The sequence below is a fragment of the Macrobrachium rosenbergii genome, chromosome 4 (genome assembly GCF_040412425.1).
Source record: "Macrobrachium rosenbergii isolate ZJJX-2024 chromosome 4, ASM4041242v1, whole genome shotgun sequence".
NCBI lineage: Eukaryota > Metazoa > Arthropoda > Malacostraca > Decapoda > Palaemonidae > Macrobrachium > Macrobrachium rosenbergii.
Genome location: NC_089744.1, coordinates 33,594,047 through 33,612,734, shown reverse-complemented (window position 1 = coordinate 33,612,734; position 18,688 = coordinate 33,594,047). Strand labels below are relative to the sequence as shown.

Below are 18,688 nucleotides of genomic sequence, written 5' to 3'. Positions count from 1 at the left end.
TTTTTAATGTGGCACACACAAATTAGAAATGACAAATGAGAATTGAAAATTCAACTTGAAAGCATATACCATTTAAAAGCTATCCAACTGTAATATTTAGTTCAAGGGAAGTATTAAGAAATACAGAACCTAGAATATATGTTAATATGTTTAATACAATACTGATAAATATGGAATTTCTTGAATACTCTGACCAAATGATCTAAAACATCTCTACTCCATATATCAAAACACAGGGTCAATACAATGCATACATTACCTCCCAGACATGATTACAATACTGTAATACCACTAGTTATGTAGAATTGTTTTCCAGTATTTTCAACTTTACAGCGGTTTTTGTTAAAAATAATAGGAAAAATAAAAACTGACATACTTCAGTTTGTGCAACTTTATCATACATCAGTCAGAAACAAATACTGAAAAGCCATATCGATACAAAAATCAGTAAAAAAAATGCAAAATTCCATAAAAACAAATATTAAAGTACCAAAAATACTATAAAAAGTAATGTGCAGTATAAAATCACTTAAAAGCTTAAAAATATTAAACATTGTCTTGTACATGACATCTGCTGTGACAGTTCCAGTGTTCAGTTGCAAGGTGGTGCTGATTCTGGGAATATATTCAAACGTGTGCTTGCATATATGTTATTCGTAGTGCCTCATCTGCATTGAATTTGTGCAATTTATATTTGTTCCACTGCTCCAAAGAAAGTTGAAAATACCACTCAGTCACCTTATATATATGTAAGGTTATGCTAATACATATCGATAATGACAAATCCTTTGGGCCAGCCCTGAGAGAGCTAAATAATTATTAGCTCAGTGGTCTGGTTAAACTACTTCATAATAATTCTGTCATACAGTCTTTCACATGATGAATCAGTGATACTGAAAGACAATGATGATGCAACAAAAACAAGCTGATGTAGTTCTCTTCATACATTTATTACATTTGCACATGAAGAGACACACACACACAAAACAGATAAATATTTGATAACTGTACGGCATCATTATCATATATTCTACAAATGGAGGTGGATCGCTGGGAGCTTCACCCTCTTTGTCTTTATATTCTGTGTGAGGGGGAGGAGGAGTGACTGATCTTAAGGCATCTGTGATGGCAGAGGTGGAAGTGGTGGAAGGAGAGGCTGGGAATCTAGGTTTAACCTTCAGGAAATACATTGTTTGCCTTTTTTTGTTTTCTTTATATTATGTCACCAAATAGTAAAAATATATTAAAAAGACTGCAAAAATATTAAACTATTGAAAGACTTATTGTATCAGCAACACAACAGGACTGCTTAAATGGGTTTATAGGGCGCTGAGGTTACATTTTAAAGGGCTTACTCTAGTTAGGTCATTTAAAGGGTTTACTCAAGTTAGGTCGTTTCAAGTCAAAAGTCTTGGAATGATTTAATGACATAACGTGTGGTATTACTGTATGAAGTAATCATTGCTTTTCATACAGAAAAAGAAGATGCACGAATGTCTTCCATTAGAGGCATAATCATGTATAGTAAAGACTAGCAATAAACTTATGGCATGAAGTCTACCACATCTTTTTTAATGATAATTTGTCTAAATGGAAGGTAGCAAAAGATCTTAAAGTTAATTGGATAAGATTACACACGAATGGAAAAGCTGCAAATGAACCAGTAAAATAAAAGAAAAGCAAAAATAAAAAGCTTAGCAAATTGCATACAAATGGCTCTAGGAAAGTAAGAAAATGAAGATATAAATGAAAAATAGATTCAATCCAAAACACACACACTAAAAAGCTGCCCTTAAGTTTCAAGTTTTACTTGGTCTGTTTAATAATTTTCTAGATGCCAGATACTAAAATATGTAGCATATCTCTCATTAATATCTAGTGTCAATGAACTGTAGTACTACAACACAAGTCTTGTGCAAATACAGCAATCCCTAATGTTTACTGCAAAAATCTTGAATCAGTCCTATATCACACTAACAAGCAGCAGAGAGAGAGAGAGAGAGAGAGAGAGAGAGAGAGAGAGAGAGAGAGAGAGAGAGAGAGAGAGAATATTTCACAGTCTGGTTATGGCAAAGACTACTGTATTTTGCCCACTTTGTGACTTCCTTATTTGATAAATTATGCAGTTACAAAAAAATCTACTTCTACTTCAAACTTTACTTCTGCTAATCTGTGATGATCCGGAATGATACTTGAAAAACAGTCTAATTCTTCTCAAATGCAGTACATGTAAGGCATATTTGTTTTAAATATTTTCATCTGAATGAACTACACATTAAATAATACAGTGATTTCATTTGACATCTAATATATAGACTATCATTCTGTAAATGTATTTTCTTTAATTAACATGATGTATTTAAGAACACTGACTAGTAATCCTTAGATATACAGTAACCTTACTTGGTTAGTTACCAATTTCAAAAACAGAAAGTGCATAACAATGCTTATTTCTGCATAGTAATGGAAATTTTAATAGAAAATGACATTTTCTGGAAGTTAACAAACTTACAACCTTAAGTAAAGTAACAAACCATTGTTAGGTGTGCATTGTATAGCTCTCCTCCTCCGTGAGTGGCAGAACTACAGGCATTTTTCAAGTACTAGCTTCTGGAAGACTGCATGTTAACCTACTGATCCTAACCAAATACTCTCTAAGGTGTTGTATCCTACCTTGCCTGCCTTCAGGTGTCATTACCTAGCTTGGGCATTTTTCCCAGTGAATGATGACTAATACAAATTTAGATAGAATTTCTAATAATCAAATTAAAAACTACCATCATTCATACTCCCTTCATTCTCTGGAATTCAAGTCATCATTGTTGTCAAGTACTTTAGCGGTAACAATATAGAATTCAATACTTTTACTTCTTTGTCCTGATACTAATGAAATATAAACCATTTTACAGGAAATGATACACAGAACCCTTTGGTTGCTTAATAACAAAAACAATTTCCTGGAATTGGTATTACAGCTAAAATCAAGTTTTATCATCTGACCTTACACTACTACTCCTTTCTAGTACTTTTAACGTTTATAAGATTATTCCCACATTACATTATCAAAACCTATGCACTTCTTTGAACTACATAATTAATGTTCTAAATCTCTCAGTATATCATAAACAGTATCAAGAATTTTTCTGTATCTTTTTATTATTTCCTAATAACTAGTCTGTATCATTATAGGCATTACATTATCCTCACAAATTTTCTATTACAAAGTTTGTATCATTATAGTCATACATTATCATCACATCCCAGACAAGAAATGAGTTTCCCTGCTCAATGCAAATAGATGTTCATTTCTTTTTATTGTGTATGGGCTGCTTAATCCTTATAATGCTGCTTTACCACAGTAAGAGCTTTCATACTCACATTCATTTTTTTTGCATGTGCACATACTCATTCTTTTTCAATTTTTCCTGTAAGAGATATACATTATAGCATACTATATAAGAAAAGCAGTATAGTCCTCCCTCTTCTCTTCTTGCTCATTTCCCACATTACTACAGCCTTACTAGTATTTGAAGTTGCAGTTATTTGTTCTGTAATTTAAGAGGTAGGCAAGGTTTTTCAAATCATTTCCATACAACTGAATATCTGGTTTCATATTTAAAATATGCAACTTTTCCTCAACCTAACCTTATATACTCACTGATATAGAGTGCTTTATGTCATGTTTGCTATTCCTTCTCACTGCTAATCTATCTCCAAAGTACCCATCTATAATATCTCCTGTATTTTCTTCTCTTCCATATGAATCAGGACCTTTAAGTCTTATCCTTGGGATTAGCATGCATTTCCAGTTTTTCATCTTCCCTCAATGGTACATTATACATTTTAAAACCTGCTTATGCACTCCCATCCTAAGCTGAACCAATTTCTCCTACTATTTTGTGGCCCACTATGAGAGAGAGAGAGAGAGAGAGAGAGAGAGAGAGAGAGAGAGAGAGAGAGAGAGAGAGAGAGAGAGAGAGAGAGAGAGAGAGAGAGAGAGCAATTGCATACAGTATACCATATATTATCAATACTGTTAGCAAACAAATTAATGTCTTCCAAATAATAATACAAAAAAGCCTTACAACAAATTAGGATATATTTAAGTTCTCTTTTAAACTCATGGTTTGAATTCCTCAAAGTTTTTTAATCCTTCTGTGTTTACCAGGGGTCATATTTAACAGTAAATTCCAATACTCTTTTCTGTATATTGGAAAAAGCTTACATAAAATTGGTATTGCTTTAATGTGCAAGAAAAACCTAACTGAAGCTTTTCTGTAAAACACCAAAATTTAAGTTTTAAAAGGGATTTTCCCCACGTTCATGCCCTAGTTTTTCCATATGTCATATAATTAGACATATGGTGTATAATAAAAAAATGTTATTCACAATTACTAATTGCTATACAGTATACAAACATTTTCATTTTTTCTAAATAAAAAACCCTTATTTTATCTATGATACACTGCCTAGAATGGTGCACTGTTACCCAAGAAGTCATCAACAGTATAATTTTTCTACTATTGTGAGAAATCATCACTTGAGGGAGTCTCCTATTCAAGATATGAAAAATGTAATTAGCAGTCTCATTATGCTACAACTACTGCAAAGAAAAACCAACAAGAAGGATATCCCTTACAAAATGACAAATTTTAAAAGTAACTTGTATTTTTCCTAACATACAAACCTGAGGTCTTTGCATAGGAATTACCTTAAGCAGAAGCTGGAGCAGGCTATTCTACACAACAAGGCTGTTCGGTAGTTGCACTACCGGTGGGAGAGGCGAGGGGTGCCCATCACCTCCCTTCACTAAGTCACGTAACCACTTGCCTTATAGCCCAGGTAACAGAATGAGGGGTGGCTAGAGGTGGGCATTTTATGTAAATACCTCAGGTTTGTATGTTAGGAAAAATACAAATTACTTTTAAAATCTGTCATTTGTTCCTAAACGAACACATACCATTGGTCTTTACATAGGAAGACTTACTGATTGGTGGGAGGATCTAAGTAGACTTCCTAACCAACTGGAGGTTCGCCTCACCTAGGACTTTTTCCTTGACATGTAAAGTTGAGCAGAGGAATCAGTCCCATGCCTCTGATCAGGGGAACAAAAGTGTGCTCGACTGTCAGACTTCTGGGCTTTTCAAAGTAGTGGGTGTGAAAGCAGCATTACTCCAAAAAAGGTTCAGAAGAACATTGTGTCGGAGACAATAAAGCTAAATATAAGCAACGAGTTAGTTTTATTGTCCATCCCTCTCTCCCCTTGCTAGAGAGAGGACAGGATATACTTCTATTAAATCATAACAATGAAAAAATAGAAAAGCTGATCACTCACCTGCATCTGTGTCCGTCCAGCATATGATGGTCTGGAAACCCATCCTCTGCCTGCCGTGAGAGGAATATACAAGGAGGAGAAAGGAGGGAACCCCCAACCATTGGCAGCGTGTGGAGGGGAAAGCCACCCCTAGCATCCTCCCCCTTCTTCTTCACCCTACCTCCTCTCCCTGGCTGGGTATTCTTGCAAGGGGCCTTAGATTTTGTGCTTTCCTATGACCTGCAGAGGAAGGGCCAGCCTGACTTGAGTCAGGCTGCAGAGGTGTCCGTTGACCCAGAAGTCTTTGCCACTGCACAGTGGACGAGGCGGTCGTTGTCATCCACCCTTCGATGATCCACTATGGCGTCCACTTGCTCTCTGTCAAAGAGAGAAGTGGAACCCAGCAAAGGTCCGTTCATCAAGGTTAAGACCGATTCGGGACTTACAAACTTCAAAACTCAGCAGAGGGCTTCATCTTGCCTCTTAAGTATCAAATTTGCCCATAGGTTATCGATTTCCTTGTTGGGGAGTGACGAAGAGGAGGTGATAACCTTGGCAACTGTTGTAGAACAATGGTCAATCCAAGAGACTGCTTGAAACGCTGCCACAACAGTTGTTTCCAAGGCCGCTGGCTCCTGATGTGAGAGGGAGATGTTTTCTTCACAGAGTTGCTCTAATGACAGAACTGGACCGAGATGAACTACTGTACGTCCAGGTCAATCTGTGCAGTCAGGATTGACCTCTCTGATGGCTTGTAAAATTTCTTCTGATGAGGAAGTAGTGGAGGAGGCAGCTTAAATGAGAGTGGCTCAAAGTGAGTTCTCCCTTCCAGAGATGAGAGAATTCACCTGACCCAGGAATGATTCTGCAAACTTTGACCATGGCAGCTCTACTGATAGTAAAGATTCCCCACGGACCTGACCAGGGCTTTGAGACCCGAAAGAACAATTCCCTCATCAGCCAAGGTCTCGTCCCTGACATTGTTGTACTGACAGATCAGTTTAACAACCTTAATGTAGGAGCTCTGCAGCTCAGGGGTATCCGTGTCCTTGGGGAGAGGACCTTCTGGCCCTTCCAATTCATGGTCCCCCAAGTTGCTCTCTCTCCAGGTGAGAGACCCTCATCAGAGGCGTATGAAGGACTGTGATGGGAGGCCAAATGCCGATTGCCAACCCGACTCCTGAGCATTCCACAGTTCCCAGTATAGCCCCAGGAGGTTGAAGGAACAGGTGAGAGGGACCTAGTACCCTTTGTTGACCTGCTGGAGGCCTCAGCCTCAGCAGGAGAGGACGTGAATGATTCTAAACCCATGATGACAATTGATGTACACTCTGGGAGAACTCCCATCACACGAAGGTCAATGAGGGTTGTCCCTGGGAGAACATGCACATCCTTGCAAAAGTGCAGAGGAGCTATCCCAAGGAGAGTAGATTTGCTCACGCAAATGTGAGCAGGAACTGCCCCTGGGAGAATGATTGCACCCCACTGGGCAAAAGCATGGTCTGTCCCAACGACATGCACGAGTTTTCTTTGAGGCTGAGACCTCTGTCGGTCGGTCTGGTGTGCAAACCCTAAGGTTGGCATCGCTGACTCGGGCCCCAATCCCCCGAACATCCAAGGTGCAGCTCATGGAAGCCACGTCCTGGGTTGGCGACTCAGGGGTGGGGGTGACGTCTGCACATTGCACACCAACCCTCCTCTCTCTCTCTCTGTAAGCTGCGTCTTGGTCCGGGGACCATGAAAGCTTATCGTAGCAGAGCTGGTCCATTGGAGCCCAGGGGTAAGAACTTCTGGGGGCACAGTTGAGGAGACCTGTGTGTGTGGATCGACCAGGGCACAGGAGTGTGCCCCAGACAACTTTGCTACTGTGATGGGAATGAGCCTCCAGGTCGGGACTTTGGAGCTCTGTACAGAAAAAGGATCTTTACTAAGCATTAGAGATGTCTTCTGGTGTCTGGTATCGGTGCCCTGGGTGTCAGTGGCATTGTGGCTAATCCCAGGGCGCACTGCTTCTGTGCCTCATAAGTCTGGGGCCACCCAAGACGCGGGTCCCCTGTCCTGAGACGGGATAGGCACATTCTGTGCCTCGGATGTCCCGAGACATCCAAGACGCAGGTCCGGGTTGTACTCCACACCTCGGATGTCCGGGAACACCTGAGATGCGGGTTCCATGTCCTGGGACGGGGGAGAGTTGTAGAGAGATCTTCGTGCTTCTTCCATAGAAGACGACACATTGTGAGAGGGCCTACAGGCTTTTTCATGGTCTAGAGCCACCGCCCTTCCTTCTTTGGGTCTGTCCGCCTAACAGGACCCTCAGAAGAAGAAGAGGTCTTCTTGCGGTCTAGAGCCATTGCCTTCTACCTCTTGGGTCTGTCCGCCTAATGGGAACCTCAGAAGAAGGGGAAGAGGCGAAAGCAGGTGAAGATACTGGTGACGTCGAAGGGGAATGGGGTTTCTCACATTTGTATCTCTTCATTAATTCGCCAGAAGATCCTTAATGTCAGGACACATTGGAGGGCATGTCGATGTTGATGGGACCGGATGAATAACCAACGGAGCCATGACAGTTGTCATGGCGGCCTTAGATCCTGTACCTGACACCTTAGTCCCAGTTACTGACGCTGTAGAGACGGTTGGGCTGGTTGGAGGCACTACTATGTGCAATCAAGCCCTGCACCGATGGTTCCCCTGGAAGACCTAGGGATGGCCAGAGGTTCCTAAGATCTTGAAAGATCTTGTCGAAGCACCAGAGAAATGTGGAAGAGTGATTTCTCCCCTAGATGAAGAAGCAGCCAAACAGAATCGCATAGGAAGAGACAAGGAGCTACCTGGCGTCCTCGGAGGAGAATACTCCCCCGAAGAGGGACGAGCAGCTTTCTTGGGTTTCCTCTTTCCAGCGAACCTCAACCACTGCTCTGGGGACCAGTCACAACCTCGGGACAAGTGTTAGTCATTGAACACAGGTGCTTGCGGCATTTGGTGCAAAAGGTGTGTGGGTCTACTTCAAAGGGTGAGAGAAAGCAATTGCAACATCGCTCTCCCACACTCGGACAAAAGCAAGGTTTAGGCTTTGTAGATGATTCTGGGGTTGGTAGTGCAACTACCGAACAACCTTGTTGTGTAGAATAGCATGCTCCAGCTTGCGCTGAAGGTAGTTCCTATGTAAAGACTGATGGTTTGTATTTGTGTAGGAACAATTAACATGTTATACTTCTGGGACAATAATTATTTCAAGTAAATTTCATAATTTCTGTTTTTAGTATATTTTTCCCAGTTACTCTTTATGGAAAAAATTAACATGGTTTGGTGAATACCTGTGACAGGATGGTTTAGTACCCCAGATTTGCATGTATTTATTTCCTTGACTACTTTTTATTTAATATGTGATGTCTGATATGTAGTATTCTGCAACAAATTATTACACCCTTCTTACAACTTTTCTTTTTCTTTAACACTTTTTTGTACTTCCTCAATCCCTGTAATTTCCTTTCTATTACATGTTTCTAAAATGTAGTGAATACATTTAATTTGTTTAAAATAACCTTCTTGTGGTCAGCAGCTCCTAATCAATATACATGCCTTCACGTATATTGCCTTCATCTAACTGGTATCCCTCTGAGTGGTGATACTTGCAGTAGTAACAATAAGTTATTCCCAGTGTGCCTGTCAAGCAGGCAACATCTTACAGTCTACTCCTGGTATTGTTCAGTTTAAATTCTCTGCTCCATAATTGTTTATGTTTGTTTCATATTGCCAGCTGGACTGAATTTATCCCATATTAATGTTTGTGCCAAATGCTCTTAATTCCTTGATTACTAGTGTGTATTTTCATTCACCAGCTGAAAGATTTATAAGTATTCTGTTTGTGCCAAGCCAGCCTTTGTGAGGACAACTGTTTTCTTTGTATAATATTTGTTCATCAATACTGATTTATTCTCTTGGAATAGGCATTTCCTAATAATTTTGTTAATTATATCTCATTATATGTTACTCTATTTCCTCCTGGTAAATGATAAAGGTGACCTGTGATGCTATAGTTGATGTACTTCTTACAATTTTGGTAAGTGTCAGTGTTTTGTACCAAGCTCAATGACCTGTGTCACTTCTCTTATGTAGTTTTGTCATTTTCAGCATTTTCTTCCCAGCATTTTTTGGATCGAGTATCATTCAGTCATTTCCTTTTTATGTGGGATTCACTAGACTTAGGTGTTACTGAAAGTTTGATGCTCAATATCCATAATCATTATTATTATTATTATAAAGTGAGTATTGGCCTTAACTTCTAGCATGTCTTTGTTAAATAACTTTTATTATACTTTTACATTGGTACATTCATATGTGTTTTGACATCTCTAACATTATGGTTTCAAATGGCCTTTTTTATATGCTGCAATGTAATATTAAATGTTTTCATCATCCTTTCCGTAACTGATGTTTAGAATGATGAAGTCAACTGCTTGTTATCTAAGATTTAGTTATTCTAGCCTAGCTTGCATATGATAGCATGTTTACTTGAAGACTGATGCCTTTTCACAATAACATATGACATCAGCATGTTTCATAGTAACACGTGTTATGGCCAGCCCTCTGGTATGACATCTCAAGTCACCTTCACTGAGGTCTTCCCTTGCAGATTACCTATGCTTTTGAAGCAGCTGTTGAACATCTTAGAGATGTGATCTGGTGGTTTCCTTTCTTACTTTCTGAATGTTGATATAATGAAGGTTGTTTGAGCCTCTGGAAGACATACTATATGATTTAATTCCTCTGTTTTCCTGATAGGCTGGTTAACATATCTTCACATGTCCAGATGTTCAAAGGATTCATCTCTAGTTCATGCCTGTGGCAATAGCAATGACACACTTTCTGGCACATATATCTCAAATGGTACCTCCACTCCTTGCTCATCTGCTGCAAGTCCTCTTTTGCAACATGCTGACAGTGGTGTGTCATTAGACGGAGTTCTGGCTTAGTTGCTCAAATGACTGATGCACAGTTAAGCATATTTTGTTATGAGCCTGGCCTCTCTCCCTAGACACTCATGGTAATCACCTGTGATGACCATCAAGTGTCCTCCTTAGAGTCCTGTAAACAATTCATCTTTGAATCATAGGAGTGAGACAACTACCACTGAGGTCAGACAAGGATTCCTCTTTATGTCTGCTCATAAGTGATATAGCATTAAGTCACACTTACTAACTTTCAGTCAGGTGAGCCATGTTTGAAGTCTCGTGTGACAAACTCCTGGAGCGTCTGGTCATTTTTTTGAACTTTTATGTGACTGACTTGACACATCTCCTATGATGTTTGGCTGTGTCTCTAATGCTTTCTGTGGAAGCAGCATAGCTTAGCAGTGTACAACTGGCTTCTTTCATGTCTGACCATGTCTCTTCTGTTTAAAGTGGGCACATACATGGCTACATCCATTCTCACTTCTATCCAAATGGTGACACATGCATCATCAACTTGTACAGCTGCCAGCCAAACTTTGGGCCCTGATTCATCAGTGGTCATTAAATGTGGACTTTCCTCATTTATTTCTTTAGCTCTGACTGATGTTGTAGGCATCACTGTCCACTCTTCAAGCTCACTGTTCTAATCACTGACAATATCTTCACATGTGTCTGCCCTACATGACTAATGTGTCGAAATCTGCATACTATCTGGTCTCTTTATTATTACTGAAAATGATGAGGTACCAAGCAACGTAGTACTTGTAACAAGTGACAGGCAATACATGCCACTCTTGGGCCTCACCTGTCTTACATGAAGTAACTCAACTCCTCTGTATTTCAGGACAGGTAATAAATTTTTTACTATGATCTTACTGACCTGTAGTCATGTGCACACTACTAATCACTTGTAGAGTGTGATTAAATTATTCCAAATGGCACATTTTAGCCATTATTTTGTGCCACAGTTAAGAAGAGTGCCCTCCTCTTCCAGCAAGCCGGCCTCATCATTTGGCATCAGCATATATTTTACTTTTACTCAAAGACAGGAGTTACCTGCACTTAACCCTAGAGGACAGGCTTCAACTTGTGTTCAAGTTGCCTTCCTGTAAGGGGAAGGGGGCTATAATCAAGTGCTGTTGATGTTGTCTACTATTGATTCATCTCTCTTTATAATGGAGCTTGTGCATTCTTTGACTGTTTTTATTATTTGCCAGCAAAAGACCAACATTTGTTGCTGAAATGAAGCTGTTTTCCACAAACCTATTATTTCAGAGAAGCTTAATCCTGTCACCAACAGCTTCCAGAAACCAAAACGAGCAGAAGAAAAACAGAAGTCACTTCCTAAGTCGGTCTTACCAAGCACACTTATGAATTCTGCTCCCTGATTTTTTCCTTATCTATGGTCACCAGAATACTATTTCATCATTTTCTAATCATTACACCTTATGTTAATCTTTTCTTAAACAGCTATCTGTTTAAGATTCTGAATACTGTATAGTTTATAGGCTATTTATTTTTCTAAATAACTTCCTTGATTTAGTTTTTAAATAACATGTTGTACCAAGTGCTATTATAATTACTTATTTTATATACTTAAGTTAGGATTTAGTGAGTTTTTTAGTGATGTCTGACAGGTTACATAACCCTGAAACCATTCAAACTCTCTTTACATTAGTTTTAAACCACAAAGTTGGTAAGCTGTGTGAAAGTTTCATGGCTAGTTTAGAGGACAACATTTTTATGTGGCATCTATAGTGGAAGTTTGTTCCCAGAATTAACAAGTAATGTACATGTAAACTGGTCAAAAGAACATTGGTTACTGTATAGTCCAGTACCACTTTGAACAATGCTTAGCCTACTCGTGAAATTAGTCCATATTTCAAGATAAATCAGCTAGTGACATCAAGATAGAGCTATCAGAGGAACTAGAGAAAATTTCAGATAAATAACAAAAGGAGATGGTGCATGTGGGTTATAGTCTCTTTCTTAAAGTCTCTTCCAAGATGAAGTCAGCTTCCATACCAATAACACTGCCAGCCATTTCTTCCCATTCAGGTATATTTTCAGATTCTTCAGCCTTAATAGTCTCAGGTACTGGTTTTATGTGCAACAGGTGTGGATGCAATATATAAAAGCCTATTCCGAGTGACAGTAGTTAACTACTAAAATATTTGAGGAATTTGAAACTTGCAATGAGTGTTCCAAAACATGTTAATCTCTGAAATGGGGCTTAAATCTGACCAATAAGCCAGGCTGCTCCATCCAAGTTAAGGAGAATGCAAATCAAGCAACTAGCAATATGTATCCGTAAACTCTATGTTTACTGGCCAACATGCCTTAGCCTTTGATATATCATTCCTTCCTTTCTGAGCAGACTGTTACTGAAGGAATTTGATGTCTTTAGCACACTGAGATCTTACTAGAGGTGTCACAATCCTATTGCTCCCTGAGTCTATGTGCTACTTACCCTAAATAAGTATATTTAGACCACATTTGATGTTAACTACCTTAAATAAGCGTGTTTAGACTACACATGATGTTAACTATGCACCACTGATTGAACTTTTGTATCTCAGGCTACTATGTCCCTGTTACAATGTATCATGGAACAGCATATTTGCCTTAGTGAGCTGTACCAAACAACTACACTCCAGTTCCTGTATCAAAGTCCTGATACTGTGCTCTTCATATTACACTCAAAATCTTGCCATGTCAATATCATACCCTCAATTTTGTGCTGTGATGACCTGACTGGTGTTCATGTGTTGGGTTTTGATTCCTGTACCATTCACATCTCTGAGCATTATGATGCTGCATCTCCAATATATGTCCTTATGACCAGTAGGGGGTAATAGTCCAATTTGAGCTCCTGCCCCTGTGCAGCACTGTGCTGTATCAACTCAGTCTGCTTTAGTTAATTACATGAACACCTTTGCCTTATATACTTCACTCAGGTACTAATACTCATGTCTCCTGTATGTCTGTGTACTTAACAAAGTACAAGAGAGAGAGTGATGGCTCATTATTAACCAAAACTGAAATTCCTTCCCAAGAAAGAGTGTCAATTTATAACCAATAATGTTGCTTTCAGGGATATAGGATGGGTTAGAAAATACTTTCAAGATTTCCATGAACCAAATGGTACTGTATACATAAGCAAGACCAACCAACAAGAAAAGAAAAAAAATGAAAATATCAGTAATAAGTAGAACAAGTTAATGCCAAAGTGTATCTTTCACAATTAAACAAGAAGTGCAAAGCCTCAAAACCACCACTGGATTCCACAAAAACATATAGCCATTCTGAATCATGAAAATGTACTGAACAGAAAATGGCAACATCACACAACTTTCCCAAGAAACAAAATACAGCATTTTTAAAGATGGCAGAAAGTCAGGCTTCTTCTCACTTAGATATACACTGAAGATAACTAACGTGCTATCCTCATATCTTGATTATATTAAGTCCACTATAAAATAAACTAACCTTATCTAATAAAGAAGGATAAAGAGACTGAATTTACTTGCAAAAGAGGAAGATTTCTAATGAAGACTTTTTTTCTTGACTAATAATAAACTGTTCCAGACAGTATAGCATAAATAAAATAAGAGGCTGTACATTCATCAATAATTCAGCAGTAAACTTATCATCTGACCTATATTGATTACTATATAAACCAATGATTTCAACACAAAAAATCCAGCAAAGATATTTATACTTAACCTACCACTTGTGCTACTACAGTACTTGTCAAAACCATCAGAAAGATATGTTCAAGCACTGACAATGCAATACACCCCATTCAAACTCTTTTACAATAAAAACAGAACAAATTCTGTACATTTCATTTTGAACTTTCAAGATAAAAACAGAAAACAAGTTCTGTACAATTCATTCTGAATAATAAATTCCACGATATATTATGAAACAAAAAATGACCTATGTAAGTCAAATCCTGAAACAAACTTCTTCTATATGAATCACTTGTGCTATGTAAGAATTTTGTCGAGAGCTTTCCCTAAAAACAGAGGCAAACAGGAAACTTCAAAATGTTTATATCATTATTAAAAATTATTTATATCTTCTAATTAAATAAAGTTAAATTTTTAAAAATATATTACTGCACTTGGATAAAATAAAAATGTTAAGGATTCTGACAAAATTTTCTTAAAAGATTTATTTCTGATACTTAATGCATGCTGTTGAATGAAAGTTGGTTAGTCAATCAAGATATGTTTGATTGCAAGTGTTGATATGCATTCTCTACATTCAGAGATTGAGTCATGTAGGTTATTTATTAAATATCCATGAGTCAGACAAGTGTGACCAATTTAAAAACAGGACAATATTATACTTCAATGCGGCATTTTTTATGAAATGAAGAACACCACAATCCTGCATTTGGTATACTCATTTTCATTTTCAGATGCATTATTCTACATTACCTGACATTACCGTAGATGACGAGTTTTACAGATACATTAGCAAATCACTAATAAGAATGGGTATATATGATCAAGTTGTACTGACTAGTCAATCAGCATCTGTATTTCATTTAATTCCTACATGTGTAGCGACCCTACAGCTTTCAACATTTATGCTGTACTAGTTTTCCATAATTTGTGGAACAAAAGATTAATCTGTTGAACAAATGGATTTCAAAGCTAAGGGTTTCTAGTCAGTGAAAATGACAAATTTCTGTATAATTTCAAGATAACAATAAGAATGGCATAAAATCTATTTTCATTTACATTTTCTGTTACCCATTGTGACAATACCAATTACCCAAATTAATGACTATTTTCATATAAATATTATACTTTACTATCATTTGGGATTCCTTCGAAAACCTATGCAATGTTGACAATACACATACACACACACACATACAAACACAAACTTTCTCTCTCTCTCTTTTGTCATGGATTCTGATCATTTAAAGTCAAATGAAAATCTATCTATTGTACAATATCCAACTGCAGAATAAACCATGCTGATGTGGAAGCTAAAGTTCCCTGATGAAGAGTGGATCTCTACTCAAGTCAAAGATTAACAATATTTTACCAGTAACAAATTGCTACTGAAGTTCAAACTTTGTATTACTACTCAAATATAAAAATATTTCCTTTTTACATGATCCCTTCATGTATTTTTACTATCCTCAAGAATATGGAACCTGAAAGAAAGGAAAGATAGAGGCATCTTTTGACCAACTTTTGTTTAAGACTTTAACCAATAAAATATGACTTGTTTTCCAGCTATTTAAAGTGTAAGCACGTCCAAAATACCTTTTTCATCTGCTTCCATGAGAAGATCTAAAAGCCTCCCATTTAAAACTTCATTGTTACCCTCCACAAGTTCCTGTGCAATAGGTCTCAGCACCCTTTTCAGAGCGGCATGTATGAAAAAACCAGATGAGTGCTTAAAAGCAAATGATACAGCCACTTTTGCCATACCAGCTTTCACTTTGTCAATGACTACCTTGCATGGATGACAACAATGACAATTCTGACAGGTTGAGTTAGAACTGTTAATGGTCTCTCCAGCTTTGCTCAGTGTTCCTTGAATAAGGCACATTCCCATGAGAAACCCAACAAGAGCAGTCCTCTCAAACTCTGCCTTGAATTGTTCATAATTCCAGTTAGGAACAGGTGTTCCCAATTTTGTGGTGATTTCAGTGAAAGTGGAGTGATAATGTCTCAAAATCTCCTCAATATGGTCTCTTCTCATCTCAAAGGATGTTGAAGTGTTTAAAAGATAGTGAAGATCAAAGACTGGGTTATTCCACTGAGATATCTGCCAGTCAATTAGCTTTAATGATTCTATTGTTTTCTCCCCATCAACTTCAGCTTCTTTGTGCTTGAACATAAGATTGCTATTCCAAAAGTCTCCATGTGTAAGACACAGAAATTTATGTCTAGTTTGATCATCCCACAGAGCAGCAAACTTTACTGGAAGAGTTGTTTTGCCTGTCTCTAATTTCCGAACCATGTCTTCAAAGCCTTTTTTACTTTTTAAGAAAGTAATAGAATTAGCTAAAGAAGCCCATACGACAGGTTTGAAGAATGTGCTGATAACAGGACTAAACTTAAAGCAAGGGTACTTTTCTAAAAGGTTGTGAGATTTATCATATGCATATGAAACAGCATGTAATCTTGCCACATGATTAATTGCTAACTTTGCATGATGAAAATCTAGCCCCTGCTTTTTGGGATTGGTTTCATATCCAAGAACCTTAACATTTTCCATAACAAGAACATACTCCTTATCTGTACACTTTCCATAAATAAAATTTGGCAGGTTCAAACTATATTCATTATTGGCACGCTCTGCTTGAAATTTATTTAACTCGGACACCACTTCAGAATACATCTTGAACTCTTTGATGTGATACTCACAACGTTGTATAATTTCACAAATAAGGGCATCACCTGCCAAAAACTTCACAATCAGGTTGTACTCCTTTTGTGCTGTGCTTTCATTTTCTGTATCTTTGGTCTTTACCTCAGCTTCTACATCCAAGAGGATCAGCTCAGCATTATAACTTTCTCCAGGTTTAGTTGCTGTAAATATGATGCAAATTATAGAATATCTTGTAAATGAATTAAATATTCATATGATAAGTCTATTAAATATAATAAAAACCACTCATTTTAAAAATAAATGAAAACTGATAGAGGCTGCTTTGGGAGGTAAAACATATTCTATAACAATAAAAAAAATCTGAGCAATGAATACAAAGACATAAGATGCCTTGCATTGAAAATACTGTTAATTAATTGAAACAATGAGTTATAGGAATGGAATACAGAGTTTACCCCAAAGGCCAAGCACTGGGACCTATGAAGTCATTCAGCACTGGAAAGGAAATTGAGAGTAGGTAGGTTTGAAAGGTGTAACAGGAGGAAAATCTCACAGTTGCACATAATTGTTAGGAGAGGGTGGATAGCAAGATGGAAGAATATGAAAGGAGGTACAGTAAAAGGAATGAAAGGGGTTGCAGCTTGGGGCCAAAGGGAGTTATATTCCCAAGAGCAACTTGAGTCACTGAAAGAGTAAGTTACTGAATGAAATACTGAGCTATATTCTGAAAAGCCATAAGATACACTGAAAGAATAATAGGTACTGGCTGAAACACTGGGTTTGTTCCAGGAGCAATTAAGAAAAACATTTCAACATACTATCCCCACTAGCATATTTAAATTTCTTAGCATGGAGACCCTCCAAACCTATAAAATATCAAACTTACCACTGAACAGAATTTAAAACTAACAAAATATGAATACTTAATTTATTATTTATTATTCAAATACTTACCTTTCCATTAAATAGCTTCTTCCAAACAGCAGGAGTTTGACAGATTGAAAACAAAAATGAAAAAAAACCTGGCTTCCTTGGAATAAACATATCCTATCCATCTATTTCCCCTCTCCCCTACCAGGAGACCAATAGGTGCAAACACTTATAGCTGGTCAGTCTACTTCTGTCCACTTGAAGGTAGGGAGGGCAATTGATATAATGGAGAGGTAAGTATTTAAAAAGAAAATCTGAAGTATCTATATTTTTTAAATGAAGATTACCTCTCCTTTATTTAGCTTTTAAAGGCCACTTAATACAAAACAATTATGTAAAAACAGGTGTGCTTGCCTACTGAATTCAATCCACTGGCTATTATTGCCATCTTAGAGGATTTTCATTAAGGTACAAGACCCTCATCATGCAGGTACCTGAGGTATATTTGGAGGGTGCCCCCTTCAGCAAGTGGGGTAGGGTTACTGGGCCAAAACTTTGCAGAACTAATGATGGATAGATAACAGGTATCTACTTACATGAAGGTGCACTTCCTATACTCAACCTTACTTAACCTCCAAGCTTCCCAAAAATACAACCGGAACTAAAAATAGAAAAAATAATGCTACAGATTGATTCAGGACAAAATATCCTCTGAACAAATGAGAAGAGCTGACACTCAGCAATAACTGTACTGAACCTCCACACTGTAAAGATAATTCCTAGCAAAAACAGGGTTCCAATGCCACTGGGCAGCTCCAATAACTTTTTCTAAGGATATGTTCTCCCAAAAATTAAAAGATGTAACCTGCTTGAATGTCATGTGGCTTTATTTTCAAGGCAGGTAAGGCATCAGCATCCAATCAGCATGAGAGTTCTTAACCAAAGACCTAATGAAAAAGGTCATTGCATTCTTACTCATCGGAAGTTCTAGCTTCCCAATACTACAACAAAATGAAGTTTTCATAATAAAACTAATATTGTAATACTTACCTGAACACCTGAATTAGCCCTGGTTACCTACCAGCCCGAACTATATCCCCAACTCATTACCCACTAAGTGGGTAATTAACTGTCAGCGTTACCAACGCTTACAGGAAAATCCTATCAAATGAGTTACCTAGCGTAC

At 37.7% G+C, this 18,688-nt stretch overlaps 1 protein-coding gene across 2 annotated transcripts in view; it reads right to left on the bottom strand.

The window, feature by feature from the left end:
• Positions 1-376: 376 nt before the first annotated feature.
• The window catches only part of LOC136832538 (uncharacterized), a 55,005-nt gene continuing 36,693 nt past the window's right edge, over positions 377-18,688 (bottom strand). For both annotated transcript variants that reach the window (XM_067093531.1, XM_067093522.1), the window contains exon 3: positions 377-16,832. In XM_067093531.1, the coding sequence (XP_066949632.1) occupies positions 15,532-16,832 (1,301 nt within the window). In that variant the 3' untranslated portion in view covers positions 377-15,531. The remainder of the gene's footprint in view (positions 16,833-18,688) is intronic.